Source organism: Bufo bufo, chromosome 6 (assembly GCF_905171765.1).
Source record: "Bufo bufo chromosome 6, aBufBuf1.1, whole genome shotgun sequence".
Lineage (NCBI taxonomy): Eukaryota > Metazoa > Chordata > Amphibia > Anura > Bufonidae > Bufo > Bufo bufo.
Genome location: NC_053394.1, coordinates 270,954,778 through 270,978,825, shown reverse-complemented (window position 1 = coordinate 270,978,825; position 24,048 = coordinate 270,954,778). Strand labels below are relative to the sequence as shown.

General features: G+C 44.2%; 2 protein-coding genes across 5 annotated transcripts in view; one reads left to right on the top strand and one right to left on the bottom strand.

Annotated features, from left to right (window-relative positions):
- Nucleotides 1-24,048, bottom strand: part of LRRC20 (leucine rich repeat containing 20) — an 801,757-nt gene that overhangs the window by 313,331 nt on the left and 464,378 nt on the right. The window lies entirely within an intron of this gene.
- The window catches only part of LOC121003240 (ropporin-1-like), a 75,692-nt gene that overhangs the window by 11,883 nt on the left and 39,761 nt on the right, over nt 1-24,048 (top strand). The window contains exon 2 of one of the 2 annotated variants that reach the window (XM_040434909.1): nt 7,073-7,190. In XM_040434909.1, coding sequence (XP_040290843.1) covers nt 7,073-7,190 — 118 coding nt within the window. Of the gene's footprint in view, nt 1-7,072; nt 7,195-24,048 lie in introns of both variants that reach the window. The other variant, XM_040434910.1, reaches the window with a different exon arrangement.

Genomic DNA, 24,048 nt, shown 5'->3' with positions numbered 1-24,048 from the left:
GAACTTTTGAGCACTAAAATGGCTCTAAAAGAGTCCTGGAAAAGGCTAGAGGGCTGCAAAAGACATCAAAATGTGCTTAAGAGCATGACAACTGTTCTGCAAACAAATGTGGATAGGGAAATGACTTAAAATAACATAAAATACAGAAAAATTTAAAATAACAATCTGGATCTAGGAGTAGGAGGTTGAGGAGGCGGTGGATGGGTGGATGTGGCAGTGTAGGTTCACGTGGCGGTGTAGGTGGAAGTGGCGGTGAAGGAGGAATAGGTAGCCAACACTGATTTGTGTTATTTTTTATTTAAAAATTGGGGTATCCCCCAAAATATTGGGACATATAACAAAATAAAACTAAGAATAAGTGCACTTGAGTACAAGAATGGATGGTTGAGGCTGGTATAAATGTCCATTCTGCACAAGGTACGGACAAGTCCTGTGGGATCCATGCCTGGTTCATTTTAATAAACATAAGCTTGTCCACATTGGCTGCGGCCTGTGATAATGCTCTCTGCCATACTAAACACACGTTCACCCTATACACTGGCTGCAGGGCAGGTCAGCACCTCCAAGGCTGACAAAGCTTTTCCACATTTTGGCCATGCCAACCCTGCCTTCTCAGGTGCTGGTGGTGCCCCAGCTGCATTGGCGACCTCTTCCTCCTCCTCTGCCTTCGCCTTGTGCTTCCACTGTGCCTCCGCTGTCAGGTGCGAATGCTATCATTAGCATGCGCTTGTAGTCACGCATCTTCCGATCAGTAACAGATGTTTTCACAAAATTTAGTTCCCTGCCAGCAATGCAGAGCAGGGGTTCATTCACGGCAAAAGGGGGTTCATGTCACCCATCAACAGAACAGAGGATTTTGAGAGATTTAGGCCCCTGTCACCCAGGCACAGCAGGGGTTCATTCACGGCAAATAGGGGTTCATGTCACCCAGCAATACAACAGAGGATTTTGAAAGATTTAGGCCCCTGTCACCCAGGCATAGCAAGGGTTCATTCACGGCAAAAGGGGGATCATGTCACCCAGCAATAGAACAGAGTATTTTGAGAGATTTAGGCCCCTGTCAGCAATGCAGAGCAGGGGTTCATTCACGGCAAAAGGGGGTTCATGTCACCCAGCAATACAACAGAGGATTTTGAGAGATTTTGGCCCATGTCACCCAGGCACAGCAGGGGTTCATTCACGGCAAAAGGGGGTTCATGTCACCCAGCAATACAACAGAGGCTTTTGAGAGATTTAGGCCCCTGTCACCCAGGCACAGCAGGGGTTCATTCACGGCAAAAGGGGGTTCATGTCACCCAGCAATAGAACAGAGGATTTAGAGAGATTTAGGCCCCTGTCAGCAATGCAGAGCAGGGGTTCATTCACGGCAAAAGGGGGTTCATGTCACCCAGCAATAGAACAGAGGATTTTTTGAGATTTATGAATGTGTAATCCCAGATGTGCAGTATATTAGAGGGTTTTTTCACCCTAACGAAAAAGCTGTATTTCTGTCCTAAATGTGACAGTGACATATGCACGTGTAATCCCAGATGTGCAGTATATTAGAGGCTTTTTTCACCTTAACCAAAAAGCTGTATTTCTGTCTTAAATGTGACAGTGACTTATGCACGTGTAATCCCAGATGTGCAGTATATTAGAGGTTTTTTTTTACCCAAACCAAAAAGCTGTATTTCTGTCCTAAATGTGACAGTCACTTATGCACGTGTAATCCCAGATGTGCAGTATATTAGAGGGTTTTTTCACCCTAACCAAAAAGCTGTATTTCTGTCCTAAATGTGACAGTGACTTATGCCCGTGTAATCCCAGATGTGCAGTATATGAGAGGGTTTTTTCACCCTAATCAAAATGCTGTATTTCTGTACTAAATGTGACAGTGACTTATGCACGTGTAATCCCAGATGTGCAGTATATTAGAGGCTTTTTTCACCCCAGTATGCCAAAGCCGTATTTCTGTCCTAATTAGATGTGACAATGACTTATGCACGTGTAATCCCAGATGTGCAGTATATTAGAGGATTTTTTCACCCTAACCAAAAAGCTGTATTTCTGTCCTAAATGTGACAGTCACTTATGCTTGTCTAATCCCAGATTTGCAGTATATTAAAGGTTTTTTTCATCCTAACCAAAAAGCTGTATTTCTGTCCTAAATGTGACAGTCACTTATGCACGTGTAATCCCAGATGTGCAGTATATGAGAGGCTTTTTTCACCCCAGTATGCCAAAGCCGTATTTCTGTCCTAAATGTGACAATGACTTATGCACGTGTAATCCCAGATGTGCAGTATATTAGAGGGTTTTTTCACCCTAACCAAAAAGCTGTATTTCTGTCCTAAATGTGACAGTCACTTATGCTTGTCTAATCCCAGATGTGCAGTATATTAGAGTTTTTTTTCACCCTAACCAAAAAGCTGTATTTCTGTCCTAAATGTGACAGTGACTTATGCACGTGTAATCCCAGATGTGCAGTATATGAGAGGGTTTTTTCACCCTAACCAAAAAGCTGTATTTCTGTCCTAAATGTGACAGTGACTTATGCACGTGTAATTCCAGATGTGCAGTATATTAGAGGCTTTATTCACCCCAGTATGCCAAAGCCGTATTTCTGTCCTAAATGTGACAATGATTTATGCACGTGTAATCCCAGATGTGCAGGATATTAGAGGTTTTTTTCACCCTAACCAAAAAGCTGTATTTCTGTCCTAAATGTGACAGTCACTTATGCTTGTCTAATCCCAGATTTTCAGTATATTAAAGGGTTTTTTCACCCTAACCAAAAAGCTGTATTTCTGTCCTAAATGTGACAGTCACTTATGCACGTGTAATCCCAGATGTGCAGTATATGAGAGGCTTTTTTCACCCCAGTATGCCAAAGCCGTATTTCTGTCCTAAATGTGACAATGACTTATGCACGTGTAATCCCAGATGTGCAGTATATTAGAGGGTTTTTTCACCCTAACCAAAATGCTGTATTTCTGTCCTAAATGTGACAGTGACTTATGCACGTGTAATCCCAGATGTGCAGTATATTAGAGGCTTTTTTCACCCTAACCAAAAAGCTGTATTTCTGTCCTAAATGTGACAGTGACTTATGCACGTGTAATCCCAGATGTGCAGTATATTAGAGGGCTTTTTCACCCTAACTAAAAAGCTTCTGTCCTAAATGTGACAGTGACTTATGCACATGTAATCCCAGATGTGCAATATATGAGAAGCTTTTTTCACCCCAGTATGCCAAAGCCGTATTTATGGCCTAAATGTGACAGTCACTTATGCACGTGTAATCCCAGATGTGCAGTATATTAGAGGGTTTTTTCACCCTAACCAAAAAGCTGTATTTCTGTATTAAAAGTGTATTTCTGGACTTGCAGATAGCCTATGCTGGTGCACTATCGTTGCATAAAATGGCTGCCGATCATGTATTGATATTGACTAACTGAAGAAAAAAAAGTTCGTTTTCAGCAGTAGTTGGCTCAGGGCAGGCTTAAAAAAATTGTACACTGCACCCACAAAACACTTTTTCTGTAGATCGCTGAGTACATAAAACAGTTCTTGATAAGATTTCTCCCTGATCTCTCCCTCACAGCAGCTGCAGCCTCTCCCTACACTAATCTGAGCAGAGTGACGGGCGGCGCTACGTGACTCCAGCTTAAATAGAGGCTGGGTCATATGCTGCAGTTTGCAAATCACAGCCATGCCAATAGTAGGCATGGCTGTGATGGCCTTTTGCGTCAAGTAGTATGACTCTTGTTGATTGGCTGCTTTGCAGCCTTTCAAAAAGCGCCATAAAAATCGCCGAACAACGAACCCCAAACCCGAACTTTTATGCAAATGTTCGGGTTCAGGGGACAAAAACCCTAAAGTTACTTCTTTACTCCACCAGAGGAAAGTGGCTAAACATAAAAGCACTTTAAATGTGTCTTTTATGATGTATTGAATACACTGTATTCCCATGCACCCCTTCCACCCCAAAAAAAGGGTATATCGTTTAATCTTCCTTTTCTCGTCCTCCTCCACCTCCATCATATCAACATGCTTATTAGGCTGCCCTCACTCCTAAAGTTTTAGAGGGTCAGCTCAGCAGCAGGCCCTCAACCATCATTTTTTCGATGGTCAGCTCAGCAGCAGTCCCTAGCCCATAATTTTTTTCATGGTCAGATCAGCAGCAGGCACTCACCCCTAATGTTTTAGAGAGTCAGCTTAGCAGCAAACTCTCACCCCTAATGTTTTATATGGTCAGCTCAGCAGCAGGCCCTTGCCCATAATTTTTTCCATGGACAGATCAGCAGCAGGCACTCGCTTCTAATGTTTTAGAGAGTTAGCTCGGCAGCAGACCCTCACCCCTAATATTTTAGATGGTCAGCTCAGCAGCAGGCCCTCGCCCATAATTTTTTCCATGGTCAGATCAGCAGCAGGCCCTCACCCCTAATGTTTTAGAAGGTCAGATCATCAGCAGACCCTCACCCCTAATGTTTTAGATGGTCAGATCAGCAGCAGACCCTCACCCCTATTGTTTTAGAAGGTCAGATCAGCAGCAGACCCTCACCCCTAATTTTTTAGATGGTCAGCACACCCTCACCCCAAATTTTTTAGATGGTCAGCTCAGCAGCAGACTCTCACCTCTAATTTTTTAGATGGTCAACTCAGCAGCAGACCCTCACCCCTAATGTTTTAGAAGGTCAGATCAGCAGCAGACCCTCACCCCTAATTTTTTAGATGGTCAGCTCAGCAGCAGACCCTCACCCCTAATTTTTTAGATGGTAGATCAGCAGCAGGCCCTCGCCTCTAATGTTTTAGAGGGTCACCAGAAGGCCCTTGCTCCTAATGTTTTTGAGGGTCACCAGCAGGCCATCAATCATAATTTTTCAAGCGTGTGTATGATGCCTTCCTTTATGTGTAATAAAGGGTGTATTGGAGTGCCAGTTCCTTGTAATTTTTGGCAGCCCTTTCACTTAGTGCATAGGCTTTATGAGTGTAGGAGTCCCACTACCTGAACAATTGTACCACAATGTGAATGAGGCCCTCCTTTATGTGATATACAGGTTGTATCGGAGTGCCTCTTCCTTGTAATTTTTGGCAGCACTTGCACTTTATATACAAGTAAATATACAGGAAAGAATGTTTCCTAACAACTTTTCCTCAAAAATTTATTTTATTACGGTTTTGTGCGTATTATTTTCAGTCTGTAAAAGTGGTGTACTACTCGGACAACATCGTTCCCAGCAGCGACATGGGAGTCCAAGATGCATCCGGGCATCCCCCCCATGCTGTTCCTGAATCACTTCAGTGGTGTTTCCATCAATTTCTGACCTTTTCCTGTGAACCAGACACCCTCCCCTCTTCAGAGCAGGGGGTGCCTGGTTTAATGCTCGGGTTCTCGCATTGACTTCCATTGTGCTCGGGTGCTCGGTAAAGCACCCAAGCATCCCGAGGTGTTCTACTCGAGCACCAGAGCACTTTGGTACTCGATCAACACTAATAATTACTTCAAAAAATCAAATCTCATCAGTGGTCACATCAAGTAGGGAACAAATAAATAACCGCGCTCAGGCACACCAGCTCCTTGTCTATTAGATGATATTAAATATGTAGTATCTTCTCCATATATACTAAGACTATAAGCCTTAACTCTCCAGCGTTAGTCTAAACAGGATTCCACCTTGGAGTTTTCTGACAATAAGTTATTTTTGGTGCGGTTCAAAGTAGCAGTCCAAAAATAGAAGAAAAAAGAGAAAAAACAAAAGAAGGCAGTAAAAGATGTAGCAGTACTCCTTTATGGCGCTTTCTAATATGCCAGATATATGGACCCATGTTTTCTCCGACAACCTGCAAGTGCCTCCAAGTCCCCCTTTTTCAAAAACATGAGTTCCCGTATTCCATTTAGGTCTCAGGCCGCCACCACACCATCAGAGGGAAAACAAGCTGGCAGTCTAAATGCTAAAATGTACGTAATAAAAAAAATACTCTTTGTGCACCTCAGACTCACGCCAGCAACACCGTTTAGGTGTAGAGTGGTAGTATCTCTCTGTGGTGTACCAGTCCTTATAGGTTCACCCTTCCCCCAGCAGACCACCAACCTTCTGACTTCTCACATTCTAAGGGGACCGGCTCCTGGGACACACATAGATCACATAGATCATAGTTCTCCAGTCAGTTTAGTCAACTGCACCAATAGCTCAACATGTCTTTACACCACATGACTAATGGCGGCCATACTCCGTGGTATATCTCTGGTACTCTCTTTCTCCCCAACTACTTGCGGCTTTCCTAAGTCTCTTCGAGACCCTCATGCAGACTGGAGACACTCAAAAAAGTTAGGACAGATGCTCCACCACGGAGGGTATCCATTCCCCTTCCTGCGCTCAGACAGGGACGCATGAGATCATACGGCGGGGGAGAGAGGGAGGGAGGAGGAGGGAGAGGGTGGGATTGCGGCACACCTACGTCCTTACGTCATGCCGCTACACTGACTGTACTATACCTAACCCTTTGAAAATCTTTATATATTTCAAGAAGAATAAGCACACATTTATACATAAGTGTGGTGTTCTTTATAATAAAAAAACAAAAAAAACAACGTACTGTACATGGTATTTCATGCTACCATACAACAGAAAGAAGGAATGTCAATCTTCCCATTGCATCGAAAATAAACACCAAAGCAACTTTTCTCCAACAGACAATACATTTTGCGTAGTCTGATCCTTCTGTCATCCCCTACTTCTTGATAAACTAATAAAACTGCATTATTAAACAATTGATGACAAGGGACTGTGACTGCAAGATCTGTTATTCTGAAAACAAGCAGGTCTCTGTAGGACCTCTAGACACAAAATAGCAGGAGATTTTTAGCAAAAACAATTTACTATGTTGCTTCATTTTAAATTTTCGATACATAGCAAAAAAACTTTCATTTCATGTTCAAACAGAAACCATTATATGCTTTAGTTATATTGTACTTTATTTACACTGTAATCTACTAAAAATGGTAGGCACTATGCAGATAAATGAATAAAATCCAGCTTAATGTTTGGGTACCAAAACATTTGGATTAAATCATTATTCATTACTGCAGGTATTTCAGTGCTTTGAAGAATGGGACAAAATTACCAACTGAAGATTGTCAAAAAAGGTCAAGTATTTCAAAATGGGCAACACTGTCTCCAGAAATTCTAAAGGAATTGCACAAAAAAGTAAGTATTTTATATTATTTTTAGGCTGCTTTTACACAGTCAGTGTCTGGACAGTATTTGACCAGTGATTTCCATCAGTGATTGTGAGCCATCACCAGGAATGGAGGCTATACAGAGAGAAGGTATAATGGAAAGATTTGCACCTGTTCTGTATTTTTGACTGTCACCTGGTTTTGGCTTCCAATCACTGATGGAAATCACTGATAAAACACTGACTGTGTGAAAGTGGACTTAGAGATTGGCAGCTTTATGGCTATTTTATATCATTGTGTGTGGTATAGGCAACTTTGGGTGCTTCACACACAGCAGATTGTGTGGCAGAAAATCAGCTCTATTCAGCTTAATGAGCATTGCAGAAATCCATGTGCATGCTGCCCCATTCAAATGAATGGGACTGATTTTCAATCGTGGAATTTTCTGCCACAAAATCTGCCGCGTATGAAGGCACTCTTAGGCCACTGTCACACAGTTAGTGCTTTATTAGTGTTTGATCAAAATCAGGAGTGGAGGCTACACAGACATACAGTAAGATATAATGGCTCAGCATCACGTATGGAAATCACTGATCAAACGCTGACCTAACACTGACTGTGTAAAAGTAGCCATATTGTTAGAAGTTTTGCAGTGGTTCTTACTGTAAAAAGCTTTGCTTCCCTCATGAAAGTAAGCCTCATCCATAAGAATTTTTGTGATACATCTATGCATATGCACTGGAAAAGTACTAGTTCATGCCCAGAACATGAGAGGTGCAAAAGAAAATGCTCCTCATCTTACTACTGTACTAAGCACTTGTACATATTATATGTGAATATATGGTGGCCTCAAAATCTATTGCACAAAGATATTTGCAAAATCTGAAAAAACCTAAACCAAAACAATTGTTTTTCTAATTCTGAGAATTGCCACTGTGGAGTGCCCAAACTAGTTTATGGTGCTGTACAATGACCCACTTTTACTAATATGATTGTATCTATGATATTGCTTAAAGGGGCTCTTCACCTTTTTCTTATTGGAGGAGGTCCGACACCCAGGACCCCTGCTGATCAGCTGTTTGAGAAGTCAGCAGTGCTCGCAGTAATGTCACAGCCTTCTCGCAGCTTCCCAAAGGCCACTGACATCACAACTATGTTCCTGGCCGCAGCTCAGCCCCAATGAAGCGAATGGGGCCCCCAAAGGATAGATCATCAGTAAGATAGGGTAAAGAACCCCTTTAAAATGCACCAAAATGTCTGGCACAAAATGTTGCATCAAGGGATTGTGAGATTCTTGGCAAATACATTTTGTACAAAATCATTTGTGCCTGTCTGCCAATGGCAAAGTGATCTCTTTAGGAAAGGAACAGGCACAAATGATTTTGTACAAAATGTATTTGCCAAGATTGTCACATTTATAATGTAGCATTAGCATTAGTACGTTTTCTATAGTGAGTATGGCACTATTGTGCTGTTGCATTGTTTGTCCTTGCTTTTGGCTTCCAGCCATGGCTACGAGCACCTGCACATTGGGATGTGCTGACTGACCCCCATTTTTTTTCTTTGCAGGCTGCATTGGAGGTGTGGCTAACTCTATTGGTCGTGCACTCCTAACTAACCTTTCTGTCCCATAGGCTGATTTTAATTAGTGCAAGTATAAAACTGTAGGCTGCTCTCCCTGAATTTAATGGAGGTCATTGTGGCACCAAAAAATGTATAATACAGAGAGGGCTCAGCATGCATGTGGAACCCGCATTCCCTGAATTCAATGGAGCCCATTGTGGCACCAAAAGAGGTTTAATATAGTGTAGGCTCAGCATGCATGTGGAACCTGCATTCCCTGAATTTAATGGAGGCCAGTATGGCACCAGCAGAGGTAGTATTTAGAGTAGGTTCCTGTTCTAAAGAGATCGCCTTGATGTTGGCAGACAGGCACAAACAATTTTATACAAAATGTATTTGCCAAGAATCCCACATTTATAATGTAGCATTAGCATTATTATATTTTCTACAGTGAATACGGCACTATTGTATTTACTTTGTTATTTGTGTTTGCAGAGTGCTGTGTTTGTTTCTGCTTTTGTGCTTTCAGCCATAGCAGTCTACATTGTTACACTGCTTGTCTCATTTTATGTTGTCCACATTTAAGGCCTTATGCACAAATGATTTTCGATCTGCAAAAAACAATTCTTAAAAAAAGATTAACTTCCATGTGCATTCTGTTTTTTTTTCTCACTTCTATCATCAAAAGCTTTTCTCATCAACAAAAGCTGACAAGAATTGGAGTGGTGGTGAGATTTTGGGATTGGGTACATGGATCCATGAAAAAAAAACAGATGTGTGCAAGGCCCAATTGACTTGTGTGGGTCAGTGCACTATTCATTTTAAAAATGGATACTACACTAAATTAAAATACTAACGTGTGCATGAGCCCTTAAACTTGAAAGTAGTAATAGTAAATCGGTCCCAATGTAAACCTAGTCTGTATACCTAGATGGCAATCAGCATAGGGGATTTCTCCCTAAGAAATTTGTCACCTATCACTATACTGGTGATGAATGTATGATTGGTGGGGGTGTTCCGTTAGATTTCCCTACCTCGTGAGATTTCCCTACCCTCGTCACTTCTGGCCGCACCGGACATGACGTGAGGAGGTGTGCCGCGCCACGCAGGCGCACAACGACGGGTAGGGAAATTTCACAGCAGAGTTAGCTGGACTCCGGCCGACACTGCTCATGCGCGGGGAGCCTCACCAGCGGTTAGGGTAGGGAAAAATTATGGGCCAGTGTGCAGGTGCGGTGATCGGATGAATGTTCTCAGCTGGACACCGGCCGAAACTGCGCATGCGCTTGGAGCCTCACCAGCGGTTAGGGTAGGGAAAAAGCACTACTTTTTCCCTTTCTCTAACCGCTTGTGTCAGCTGGTGTCCAGCTAACTCTGCTGTGAAATTTCCCTACCACGTCGTTGCGCGCCTGCGCGGTGCGACACGCCTCCGGCACACCTCCTCACGTCATGTCCGGTACGGCCGGAAGTGACTAGGGTAGGGAAATCTAACAGAACAGGGCCCCTACTCCAGTCACAAAGTAAGGAGGAATGGGGGACTCAGGACTCTTTCTAGTGGTTGTGGGGGTCCCAATAATTACACATTTATCACCTATCTTGTGGTGCAGATCCATATACACAGCAAAATTCAAAAGCAGCTAAAATGTTATTTTCACAAATAGTAGATTGCCAATCTGTTGCGAACAGAATGTATTACAGAGGACAATAAGGGAAGTGGCTCATCTTAGTGGGAAAGCGTTATCTCTCACTGTTGTAGTTTATTAAAGAGGACCTTTCACCGATCCATTTCACCGACATTGTGAGTATCATGACATATACAGCGGCGCCCAGGGATCTCACTGCACTTACTATTATCCCTGGGCGATGCTCCGTTCTCCCGCTATGTCCTCCGGTATTGTAACGGTCACGTCCACACACACACAGGGGGAGGGATAGTGACCACTGTGCTCCACCCTCATCCCTGGCCCTGCCTACTTGCCTCACGAGTCCTGATGACAGGGGACAACTGGACGACAGTCCCTAACTTAGGATACGTGCAGGGAAGACAGACAAGACAAAATACGGAACATGAACGGACCGGGTCAGAACCAAGAGAGCTACGCAGTACAAAGGGTTAAGCAAAGAATGGTCAGGAGAAGCTGGGGTCAAATACCAGGAGAGCAGAGAAGTACAAGAGAAGTCCTAAGAGAGTAGTCAGGTGGGAGCCGAGGTCACAATACCAGGACGGATGCGCAGTACAGGAGGAGCAGGCAAAGGATCATCAGGGAACGGAATCAGGTGAGTCTTCAGTAGTCCAACAAATAGCCAGGAACCTAGAAATTAACAGGCAACCTGTGACTAGCAGGCTGCCTGTATTTATAGTGGGGAGTGAGGGTCATGTGACGTGGCCAGCGTCACATGACCGACAGACCAACCAGTTGAGCACCGAGTCATCAGCTCGGCGCTCAAGGCAGACTTAGGAGCAGGGAGACACCCAGCAGTAAGGCCGCCCTGGGAATGAGGTCAAACACAGATCCTCAATCCCAAAGCTAAGCAACAGTTCTGCGGGCAATGGGGGACCGAGTGCACCTTCGGAACCCCGTTACAGTACCCCCCGCCTTTTACGAGGGGACAGCGGACCCAAGACTTCAGGCGATGGCTTTTCAGGGTGTTCTAAATGAAATTTACAAACCAGTCTAGGAGCATGAACCTCCCTGGCAGGTACCCAAGATCTCTCTTCAGGTCCATACCCCCTCCAGTGAATCAGGTACTGTAAGGAGTTATGCACCTTCCTGACATCCACTATTTTAGACACGACATACTCGACAGCATCATTAACAAGAACCGGCGGAGGCGAGGCTTTCGATGGTACTACCGGTTCAAAATATTTTTTAAGTAGAGATTTATGGAACACATTATGAATGTGGAATGACTCAGGCAGCTCCAATCTAAATGATACTGGGTTAATCACCTCCGTGATCTTATATGGTCCAATAAAACGAGGAGCAAATTTTCTAGAAGCTACCTTGAGAGATAGATTCTTGGAGGACAACCATACTTTATCCCCAACCTGAAAGTTCACCCCCCTTGAACGTCTCCTATCGGCCTTGAGTTTTTGAGAACTTTGAGCCTTTTCTAGGTTCGATTGAACCCGGGCCCAAACTGTGTACAGTTCGGAGGAGAGTTTATCAGCTTCATGGTTAGAGGAGGAGATGGACGACCCAGAATGAAAACGGGGATGAAAACCATGGTTACAAAAGAAAGGGGAGACCCCAGCAGAAGAATTGACATGGTTATTCAAAGCAAATTCAGCCAACGGAAGGAATTTGACCCATAATTGCTGGTCATCAGCAACATACAACCTCAGGAATTGTTCCACAGACTGATTAAGGCATTCAGTCTACCCATTACTCTCAGGATGGTAGGCAGAAGAAAAAGACAACGAAATTTTACATCTTTGACAGAAGGTTCTCCAGAATTTGGAAACAAACTGCACACCCCTGTCAGAAACAATATTTTCCGGGATGCCATGTAAACTAACAATCTCTCTCACAAAAATAGACGCCAGGGTTTTAGCATTCGGAAGTTTAGACAGGGGAATGAAATGAATCATCTTGCTAAACCTATCGACCACTACCCAAACCACAATCTTACCCTCCGCCGTAGGTCAGTTATAAAGTCCATCGAGATATGGGACCAGGGTCTACTGGGAATGGGTAGGGGTCGTAGGTTACCAGCAGGGCGAGTCCTAGGTGTCTTAGACCTGGCACAAACCTCACAGGCTGACACGTAGGACTTGACATCCCTGGTCAGAGTGGGCCACCAATAAGATCTAGAAACCAGATCCTTAGTGCCCTCAACACCCGGATGTCCACAAAAGGCAGAATCGTGACACTCACCCAACAGCTGGAGACGAAATTGGACGGGAACAAACAACTTATCTGTTGGGGTGGATGCCGGTGCCAGATGTTGTTCAGCCTTAATGCGAGCTGAGAAATCCTGGGTTAGAGCCGCTAAGAAGATGTTTGCTGGTAGGATGGATTCAGGCGGCGTCTCAGTGGGTTGAAAAGCATGGAAGCTCCGAGATAATGCGTCTGCTTTCACATTTTTACTTCCCGGCCTGAACGTAATGGAGAAATCAAAACGGGTAAAAAACAGAGCCCATCGGGCTTGTCGGGGATTCAACCTCTTAGCCGACTCGAGAAACATTAGGTTTTTATGATCAGTGACAACAGTTACTCGATGCCTTGCCCCCTCCAAAAAATGCCTCCACTCCTCAAATGCCCATTTAATAGCCAGCAGCTCCCTATTCCCTACGTCGTAGTTTCTCTCCGTGGGAGACAATTTCCTAGAGAAGAAGGCACACGGTCTCAGGTTAGTGAGGGTAGCAGGACCTTGTGAAAGGACTGCTCCTGCGCCGTCCTCGGACGCATCCACCTCCACAATAAAGGGTCTCTCCTGATCAGGCTGAATCAGAATGGGAGCGCTACTAAATGCCTTTTTTAATGTTTCAAATGAAGAAATGGCCTTGGTAGACCAATTCTCCAAATCCGTCCCTTTCTTAGTAAGGTCAGTCAATGGCTTAGCAATTACAGAAAAATTCATGATAAATTTACGGTGGTAATTAGCGAAACCCAAAAACTTTTGTAAAGCCTTTAAGGATGAAGGCCTTACCCATTCCTTAATTGCTAAAACCTTACCAGGATCCATCTTAAAGGCGTGAGGAGTCAAAACGTGCCCTAGAAACAGTATCTCCTGTACACCAAAGACACATTTCTCTTGCTTAGCGGATAGCTGGTTCTCCCTCAACACCTCTAATACTTGTTTGACATGAGACACATGAGATTCGAAATCTGGAGAGAATATCAAAATGTCGTCCAGATAGACAATAATAAATTTACCTAAGAACTCCCTAAGAATATCGTTCATTAAGTTTTGGAACACAGCTGGGGCATTGCTGAGTCCAAAAGGCATCACCCGATGTTCAAAGTGTCCTATCGGAGTATTGAATGCTGTCTTCCATTCATCTTCCTCCTTGATTCGGATTAGATTGTATGCCCCTTTCAGGTCAATCTTGGAAAACCAGGTTGCCCCCAAAACCTGGTTAAATAAATCCGGAATCAATGGGAGAGAGTATCTATTTTGGACAGTGATTTTATTTAATCTCCGGTAATCAATACAAGGCCTAAGACCACCATCCTTCTTTTTAACAAAGAAAAACCCTGCTCCCATAGGAGAGACTGAAGGTCTAATATGCCCTTTAGCAAGGCTCTCCTTAATATAATCTTCCATAGCCTTGCGTTTGGGCCCTGAAAGATTATAAATTCGCCCTTTAGGAAATTCGGCACCCTCTATTAGCTCTATGGCACAATCATAAGGTCTATGGGGGGTAGAACCTCTGGAGTAGGGGACGAGAACACATCAGAATATTCTTTAATAACAGAGGGTAATGTATTAGACCTTACTGAAACCCCAGCCTGGACCACGGACAAACACGAGTCACACTTAGGTCCCCATTTCACCAACTCTCCTTTAGACCAATCAATTGTGGGGTTATGTAAACGGAGCCAAGGCAACCCTAGTACCACCTCAACCAATAGGTTCTCCAGGACTAGAAGAGAACATCTCTCAGAGGGGCACACACCCACGGTCAGAGAAATTTCAGAGGTACATGACCTTATCGTACCACCAATCAGGGGAGTAGCATCAATAGCCATGACATGGATAGGTGTAGGTAAAGCAAACATTGGAATACCCAATTTAATAGCTAACTCAAAGTCAATAAAGCTGGCCGCTGAACCGGAATCAATAAAGGCCTTACCCGGCCACTTATTAACCACCAGAGAAATTGTTATGGGTACCAAAAGCTTACATTTTGAAAAATCAGGGTGTACCTGGTCTTTAGGTTGTCTTGCCTTAGGAGACTTGTCAGAGAGGACCCTCTTAGGACACTTGTTGATCCAATGGTCAGGATCTCCACAGTAGAAGCACTCTCCGTGTCTGCGACGAAGATTACCCCGGGTCATGCCAACCTGCATGGGTTCCTCGGTGGAGACCTCAGTGTTGTTCCTGGAAAAGGCCTGTGGCTGGACCACCATCTGAGAACAGAACTGTCGTTCTTGTCGTCTCTCTCTAACTCGTCTGTCAAGTTGGACAACTAGGGTCATCATCTCCTCTAAGGTCTCAGGAATTTGATAATTGACTAATAGATCTTTTAAATTATCAGATAGACCAGACCTAAACTGACTCTTCAGGGCTGGTTCATTCCATCTTGAGGGGACACACCACCATCTGAATTGGGTGCAATACTCCTCCGCAGGCAGATGGCCCTGAACCAGTGCCCTAAGAGCCGTCTCGGCTACCAGGACCCTTTCTGGTTCGTCATAGAGGGTACCCAGGGCCTGAAAAAACCCTCCACAGAAGTTAGACAACTGGCCCCAGGAGGTAACGAAAATGCTCAGTCCTGGGTATCACCCTGTAGTAGAGAAATGATAATCCCCATGCGTTGGCTCTCGGGACCGGAGGACACGGGGCGCAAACGGAAGTATAGTTTGCAACTCTCCTTAAAGGAGAGAAAGCTCTTCCGGTCTCCAGAAAAGGGTTCTGGGAGCTTGATCTGGGGTTCAAAATGTGGACTGGAGGGCAGAGGAGTGGAAGAACCTTGCCCTAACTCAAAAGAATGGAGTTTCCCTCCTAGCTCCTGCACCATCTGTGTCAAGTTAGAGACATGGTCAGTCACGGTAGTAAGAGGATTCATGATACAGTGGTTATTGCGCCTGTTAATCTGTTATGGTCACGTCATTACACACACACAGGGGGAGGGATAGTGACCACTGCGCTCCACCCTCACCCCTGGCCCTGCCTACTTGCCTCATGAGTCCTGATGACAGGGGACAACTGGACGACAGTCCCTAACTTAGGATACGTGCAGGGAAGACAGACAATCCAAAATATGGAACATGAACGGACCGGGTCAGAACCAAGAGAGCTACGCAGTACAAAGGTTTAAGCAAAGAATGGTCAGGAGAAGTCGGGGTCAAATACCAGGAGAGCAGAGAAGTACAAGAGGAGTCCTAAGAGAGTAGTCAGGTGGGAGCCGAGGTCACAATACCAGGATGGATGCGCAGTACAGGAGGAGCAGGCAAAGGATCGTCAGGGAACGGAATCAGGTGAGTCTTCAGTAGTCCAACAAATAGCCAGGAACCTAGAAATTAACAGGCAACCTGTGACTAGCAGGCTGCCTGTATTTATAGTGGGGAGTGAGGGTCATGTGACGTGGCCAGCGTCACATGACCGACAGACCAACCAGTTGAGCACCGAGTCATCAGCTCGGCGCTCAAGGCAGACTTAGGAGCAGGGAGACACCCAGCAGTAAGGCCGCCCTGGGAATGAGGTCAAACACAGATCCTCATTCCCAAAGCTAAGCAACAGTTCTGTGGGCAATGGGGGACCGAGTGCACCTTCGGAACCCCATTACAGGTATGTTCGGGGACTTGGTTATAGTAGGCGGAGACTTAGCAGACTTGGTTATAGTAGGCGGAGTCTGCCCTTGTTCTGCTGGGCGTCTCCTTCTCCTAGGCTGTAGCGCTGGCCAATCGCAGCGCAGAACTTACAGCCTGGGAGGTTTTTTTCTCCAGAAATTGAAACGGGTGAGCCACTATATTTCTCTTTTATACTGAATACAATAGTAAATGGCTTAGAAAACCTTACACAAATACCGTAAATGGCAATGACTTTCTCTTAGTTTTACAAAATAGAGAATTTAAGAACTACTGTAGTTTAAAAACACACATTACAATCAGTGTATCCACTATAGAAAACCTGTAACTGTAATGACATGTATGGTAAGTCAACAACATAATAGCAAGATGGATAGAAATGCTGGAATAAGCCAAACTCAAGAATGACTTTGTATTATATGGTAGAAATCTTCCACTCCTAAACAAAAAGCAATTTTCTAGCCTTTATTGAAATCCATCTGTAACAATAGCCCTTTTCAGTCCATTCAGATAGATCCCGCGTTTCTTTGTAAACAATGTCTTGCTACTAGTGTCCACTTGATTGAATTCAAAATGGTGCACATAAAAGTTCAAGCTAGATGCAAAAAATGCCAGCAGAATGAACTTAGATTTTCATTTAGCCTGATATATATAGAGTTGAGCGAACACCTGGATGTTCGAGAAGTTCGGCTGAACTTCCCGAAAATGTTCGGGTTCGGGATCCAAACTCGACCCGAACTTCTCCCCGAACCCGAACCCCATTGAAGTCAATGGGGACCCGAACTTTTCGGCACTAAAAAGGCTGTAAAATAGCCCAGGAAGGGCTAGAGGGCTGCAAAATGTAGGTAAATCCCCTGCAAACAAATGTGGATAGGGAAATGAATTAAAATAAAAATAAAATAAATAAGAATTAACCAATATCAATTGGAGAGAGGTCCCATAGCAGAGAATCAGGCTTCATGTCACCCACCACTGGAACAGGCCACTGTCAGATATTTAGGCCCCGGCACCCAGACAGAGGAGAGAGGTCCCATAGCAGAGAATCAGGCTTCATGTCACTCACCACTGTAACAGGCCACTGTCAGATACAGTCAGGTCCATAAATATTGGGATATCGACACAATTGTAACATTTTTGGCTCTATACGCCACCACAATGGATTTGAAATCAAACGAACAAGATGTGCTTTAACTGCAGACTGTCAGCTTTAATTTGAGGGTATTTACATCCAAATCAGGTGAACGGTGTAGGAATTACAACAGTTTGCATATGTGCCTCCCACTTGTTAAGGAACCAAAAGTAATGGGACAATTGACTTCTCAGCTGTTCCATGGCCAGGTGTATCTTATTCCCTCATTATCCCAATTACAATGAGCAGATAAAAGGTTCAGAGTTCATTTCAAGTGTGCTATTTACATTTGGAATCTGTTGCTGTCAACTCTCAAGATGAGATCCAAAGAGCTGTCACTATCAGTGAAGCAAGCCATCATTAGGCTGAAAAAAACAAAACAAACGCATCAGAGAGATAGCAAAAACATTAGGCGTGGCCAAAACAACTGTTTGGAACATTCTTAATAAGAAGGAATGCACCGTGAGCTCAGCAACACCAAAAGACCCGGAAGACCAAGGAAAACAACTGTGGTGGATGACCGAAGAATTCTTTCCCTGGTGAAGAAAACACCCTTCAAAACAGTTGGTCAGATCAAGAACACTCTCCAGGAGGTAGGTGTAAGTGTGTCAAAGTCAACAATCAAGAGAAGACTTCACCAGAGTGAATACAGAGGGTTCACCACAAGATGTAAACCATTGGTGAGCCTCAAAAACAGGAAGGCTAGATTAGAGTTTGCCAAACGACATCTAAAAAAGCCTTCACAGCTCTGGAACAACATCCTATGGACAGATGAGACCAATATCAACTTGTACCAGAGTGATGGGAAGAGAAGAGTATGGAGAAGGAAAGGAACTGCTTATGATCCTAAGCATACCACCTCATCAGTGAAGCATGGTGGTGGTAGTGTCATGGCGTGGGCATATATGGCTGCCAATGGAACTGGTTCTCTTGTATTTAATGATGATGTGACTGCTGACAAAAGCAGCAGGATGAATTCTGAAGTGTTTCGGGCAATATTATCTGCTCATATTCAGCCAAATGCTTCAGAACTCATTGGACAGTGCTTCACAGTGCAGATGGACAATGACCCAAAGCATACTGCAAAAGCAACCAAAGAGATTTTTAAGGGAAAGAAGTGGAATGTTATAATAAGACACTGGTATTATAGAAAGTGCATGATGGTCAAGTTACACCTCTGGCTGGAGGGAAGGGGTTAGGTCAAGAATTTGGCATGGGGGTGGTGGGTGCCGTTAGGCAGCATGAAGGCTGACGGGAAGGGGGGCCCAGACTGAACTCTTGCACCCTGGCCCATGAGCCTTTAGCTACTCCCCTGCCCGCAATATAATGGTAAAATTAAAAAAAGAGGATTGAATGAAGTGCCCTGGAGTACAAGAATATATGGTTAAGGGGAGGTAGTTATAAATGTTCAGTGTTGGTTCAAATGTTGGTTCATTTTTATGAACGTCAGCTTGTCCACATTGGCTGTAGACAGGCGGCTGCGTTTGTCTGTAATGACGCCCCCTGCCGTGCTGAATACACGTTCAGACAAAACGCTGGCCGCCGGGCAGGCCAGCACCTCCAAGGCATAAAAGGCTAGCTCTGGCCACGTGGACAATTTGGAGACCCAGAAGTTGAATGGGGCCGAACCATCAGTCAGTACGTGGAGGGGTGTGCACAGGTACTGTTCCACCATGTTAGTGAAATGTTGCCTCCTGCTAACACGTTCCGTATCAGGTGGTGGTGCAGTTAGCTGTGGCGTGGTGACAAAACTTTTCCACATCTCTGCCATGCTAACCCTGCCCTCAGAGGAGCTGGCCGTGACACAGCTGCGTTGGCGACCTCTTGCTCCTCCTCTGCCTTCGCCTTGGGCTTCCACTTGTTCCCCTGTGACATTTGGGAATGCTCTCAGTAGCGAGTCTACCAACGTGCGCTTGTACTCGCGCATCTTCCTATCACGCTCCAGTGCAGGAAGTAAGGTGGGCACATATTCTTTGTACCGGGGATCCAGCAGGGTGGCAACCCAGTAGTCCGCACACGTTAAAATGTGGGCAACTCTGCTGTCGTTGGACAAGCTGTCCTCTGTGGGAGGCGTATCGTCATCGTCCTGCGTTTCCCCCCAGCCACGCACCAGTGATGGGCCCGAGCTGCGTTGGGTGCCACCCCGCTGTGAACATGCTTCATCCTCATCCTCCTCCACCTCCTCCTCATCCTCGTCCTCCTCCTCGTCCAGTAGTGGGCCCTGGCTGGCCACATTTGTACCTGGCCTCTGCTGTTGCAAAAAACCTCCCTCTGAGTCACTTCGAAGAGACTGGCCTGAAAGTGCTAAAAATGACCCCTCTTCCTCCTCCTCCTGGGCCACCTCCTCTTCCATCATCGCCCTAAGTGTTTTCTCAAGGAGACATAGAAGTGGTATTGTAACGCTGATAACGGCGTCATCGCCACTGGCCATGTTGGTGGAGTACTCGAAACAGCGCAACAGGGCACACAGGTCTCGCATGGAGGCCCAGTCATTGGTGGTGAAGTGGAGCTGTTCCGCAGTGCGACTGACCCGTGCGTGCTGCAGCTGAAACTCAGTCTGTCCAGCATGTGCAAGGTGGAGTTCCACCTGGTGGGCACGTCGCATATGAGGCGGTGAGCGGGAAGGCCGAAGTTACGCTGTAGCGCAGACAGGCGAGCAGTGGCAGGATGTGAACGCCGGAAGCGCGCACAGACGGCCCGCACTTTATGCAGCAGCTCTGACATGTCGGGGTAGTTGTGAATGAACTTCTGCACCACCAAATTCAGCACATGCGCAGGCAAGGGATGTGCGTCAAACCGCTAGTCCCAGAGCTGCAACGAGATTTCGCCCATTATCGCACACCACCAGGCCGGGCTTGAGGCTCAACGGCAGCAACCACTCGTCGGTCTGTTGTTCTATATCCCGCCACAACTCCTGTGTGGTGTGGGGCCTGTCCCCCAAACATATGAGTTTCAGAATGGCCTGCTGACGTTTACCCCGGGCTGTGCTGAAGTTTTTGGTGAAGGTGTGTGGCTGACTGGATGAGCAGGTGGAAGAAGAGGAGGAGGAAGCCGAGTAGGAGGAGGAGGCAACAGGAGGCAAAGAATGTTGCCCTGCGATCCTTGGCGGCGGAAGGACGTGCGCCAAACAGCTCTTCAGCAGACACTAAATAAATTGACCAGCCACAGCAGTAACAACAGATTTAGCTGAATATAAATTGTAGGCCTAGTATTTAGGCGCTGGATGACAGGTATCCCTTTTACGGACAGAATTAGACTTGGAAATGCACGGTAGCATGTGAAGTTATTGAGGATGACCCTATCCGCACCTTCAATCTAATATACCCTTTTATGGAATGATTTAACCACCTCAGCTCCCCTACCTTAAACATCTTTAATGACCAGACCACTTTTTACAATTCTGCACTACACGATTTCACGGTTTATTGCTCGGTCATACAACTTACCACCCAAATGAATTTTACCTCCTTTTCTTCTCACTAATAGATCTTTCATTTGGTGGTATTTCATTGCTGCTGACATTTTTACTTTTTTTGTTATTAATCAAAATTTACCGAAAATTTTTAAAAAAAATGACATCTATATATAAATTTTTCTCTAAATTTATTGTTCTACATGTCTTTGATAAAAAAAAAATGTTTGGGTAAAAGAAAAATGGTTTGGGTAGAAGTTATAGCGTTTAAAAACTATGGTAGCTGCAAGTACTAGCTGCAAGTACTAGCTTCAAGTACTACATTAAGTACTAGTAAAGAGATATTGCAGGAGACTGAAGAGATTCAAGAGATACTGCAAGAGATTGGCTTAGAGTCTCCAACTGGCTCATCTGTGTTGTTTTTGCTGATCATTGCTTGAGAAGAGGAGACTGAAGAGATTCAAGAGATACTGCAAGAGATTGGCTTAGAGTCTCCAACTGGCTCATCTGTGTTGTTTTTGCTGATCATTGCTTGAGAAGAGGTAAGGAATTCGGTCAGCTGTTTGCTATTGTGCGTTTGCTAATGAGCCTAGCTCACTAAGGTGTTACATTTGTTGCTGGGGGAGGAGTTTGGGAAGGAGTGTGTGTATATATAGAGACAGACTCATTAGCTGGCCTAATTCATTAGCTGCAAGTACTAGCTTCAAGTACTACATTAAGTACTAGTAAAGAGATATTGCAGGAGACTGAAGAGATTCAAGAGATACTGCAAGAGATTGGCTTAGAGTCTCCAACTGGCTCATCTGTGTTGTTTTTGCTGATCATTGCTTGAGAAGAGGTAAGGAATTCGGTCAGCTGTTTGCTATTGTGCGTTTGCTAATGAGCCTAGCTCACTAAGGTGTTACATTTGTTGCTGGGGGAGGAGTTTGGGAAGGAGTGTGTGTATATATAGAGACAGACTCATTAGCTGGCCTAATTCATTAGCTGCAAGTACTACATTAAGTACTAGTAAAGAGATATTGCAGGAGATAGTCAGGAGGTAGGCTGGAAGGTGGAAACAATACAAAAAAAAAAAAGGTAAGATTTGTTTGATTTAAAGTTACAAATTTATATATATATATATATTTTTTTTTTTTTTTTTTTTTTTCCTCCTCTTTAAAATGGCAGACTTGGTTCAGTGCAGGAATTGTTGTGCATTTATTTCATGTTCCACTCTTTGGAGATTCGGATGCTGTCAGATCTGTAGACAGTTCTCCTTACTGCAGCAGGAAATTGCATTTTTGAAAGCTGAAATATTTAAATTATCTGTTAAACAAACTCCAGCTAGGACTGCTGCAATGCCACTGCCACAGAGGACCCCCAGAAATGGCAGATGGGTTAATGTAGGTTCTGGAAGTCTTAGAGTGGTGGATAGAAGACATGTCCCACAGTCGGTGGTTCTCCATAATTCATTTGCAGCACTCTCAGAATGTAAGGACAACATGGATATGGACTAAAGCACAGAGGGTGAGAAACCATCGACTCCTATGTCTAATGTATGCAACAAAAAAGATAAAGTGAAGTCTCAAAGGAAGCAGCTGTTGCTGGGTGATTCAATCATAAGAAGTGTGGAGCTTAAAGAAAATGGTTTTGTGAGATGTCTCCCTGGGGCTACTGCTAGAAGAGATAGAAGACGTATTATTAATATTGTTAAGCAAGCAAAGCAGGAAGGGGACGTGGATGTTCTTGTCCATCTAGGGACAAATGACCTTGCTTGCAATGAAGTGTCAGAGGTGAAAAAATCTTTTATCACACTTGGTAATGACGTACAGGATTTTGCATCCACCATTTCATTTTCTGAAGTTCTGCCTGTGCATAATGTTCAGAATGATAGGCAGAGGCGCATAAAGGAGTTCAACATATGGCTTGGTAAATGGTGTCAAGAGCAAGGATTTGGCTTTGTTTCTCATGATAGCTCTACTTGGAATAGAAAGGAACTGTACAAAAAAGATGGTTTGCATCTTTCTCTCAAAGGAACAAATGTACTTAGTGAACAACTCCAAGAATTTGCAAAAGAGTATTTAAACTAGGAAGGGGGGGCAAAAGAGTGAAAATAAAAGAGTCCAATTGCCCCCCCAAACAATGCCAGAACAGGTCAGAAGCACAGAGGTTAAGAAATGATAAGCTCAGAGTCCTGTCTACAAATGCTCGCAGTTTAGGTAAAAAAATCAATGAACTTGGGTCAATAATGGCATCTGAGAATGTAGATTTAGTGGCTGTTACGGAGACATGGTTTAATGAAAGAAATGACTGGGACATAACCATACCAGGGTACTCTTTATACAGAAGAGACAGAGAAGGCAAGAAAGGAGGAGGAGTGGCCCTGTATGTGAAAGATAGCATTAAATCTAACCTAATACAAGTTGGTGAGGCCAACATAGAGTCAGTTTGGGTTACGTTGCAGTTTGCTAACCATGCAGTAACTCGTGTAGGTGTGATATATAGACCACCTGGTCAAGTTAAAGAACTAGATGATCTACTAGTTGAAGAAATAGCTAAAATGACAATGAAAGGAGAAGTTATCATTATGGGAGATTTCAATCTTCCAGATATAAACTGGAAAACCAAAATAGCAAGTTCTACCAGGAGTACAGATATTCTAAATTCCCTACTGGGGTTATCTCTACAACAAGTGGTTGAGGAGCCAACCCGGAGGGAAGCCATTTTGGATTTGGTATTCACAAACGGGGATTCGGTATATGATGTCATTGTAGGCGAAACCTTGGGATCTAGTGATCACCAGTCAGTGTGGTTTAATATAAGAACTGTGAAAGAGTCCCACCACACAAAAACAAAAGTTTTAGATTTTAGAAAAACAGACTTTTCAAAAATGAAATTAGTCATAAATGAGTCCTTATCAGACTGGAACGGATTACATGGAGTCCAGGAGAAATGGGACTACTTAAAAGGTGCATTATTGAAGGCAACAGAAAATTGCATTAGACTTGTCAGTAAAAGCAAAAAAAGGAAGAGACCACTGTGGTACTCAGCAGAAGTGGCCCAAATCATTAAAAATAAAAAGCTAGCATTTTGTAATTATAAAAAAACCCAGAGCAATGAAGATAAGGAAATCTACAAGATTAGGCAGAGAGAGGCCAAGCAAGTTATAAGAACTTCTAAAGCGCAGGCAGAAGAAAAACTAGCTCAGTCTATGAAAAAAGGGGATAAGACATTCTTCAGATATATAAATGAAAAAAGGAAATTAAAACAAGGAATAACTAAATTAAAAACAAAGGACGGAAGGTATGTAGAAGAGAATAAAGGG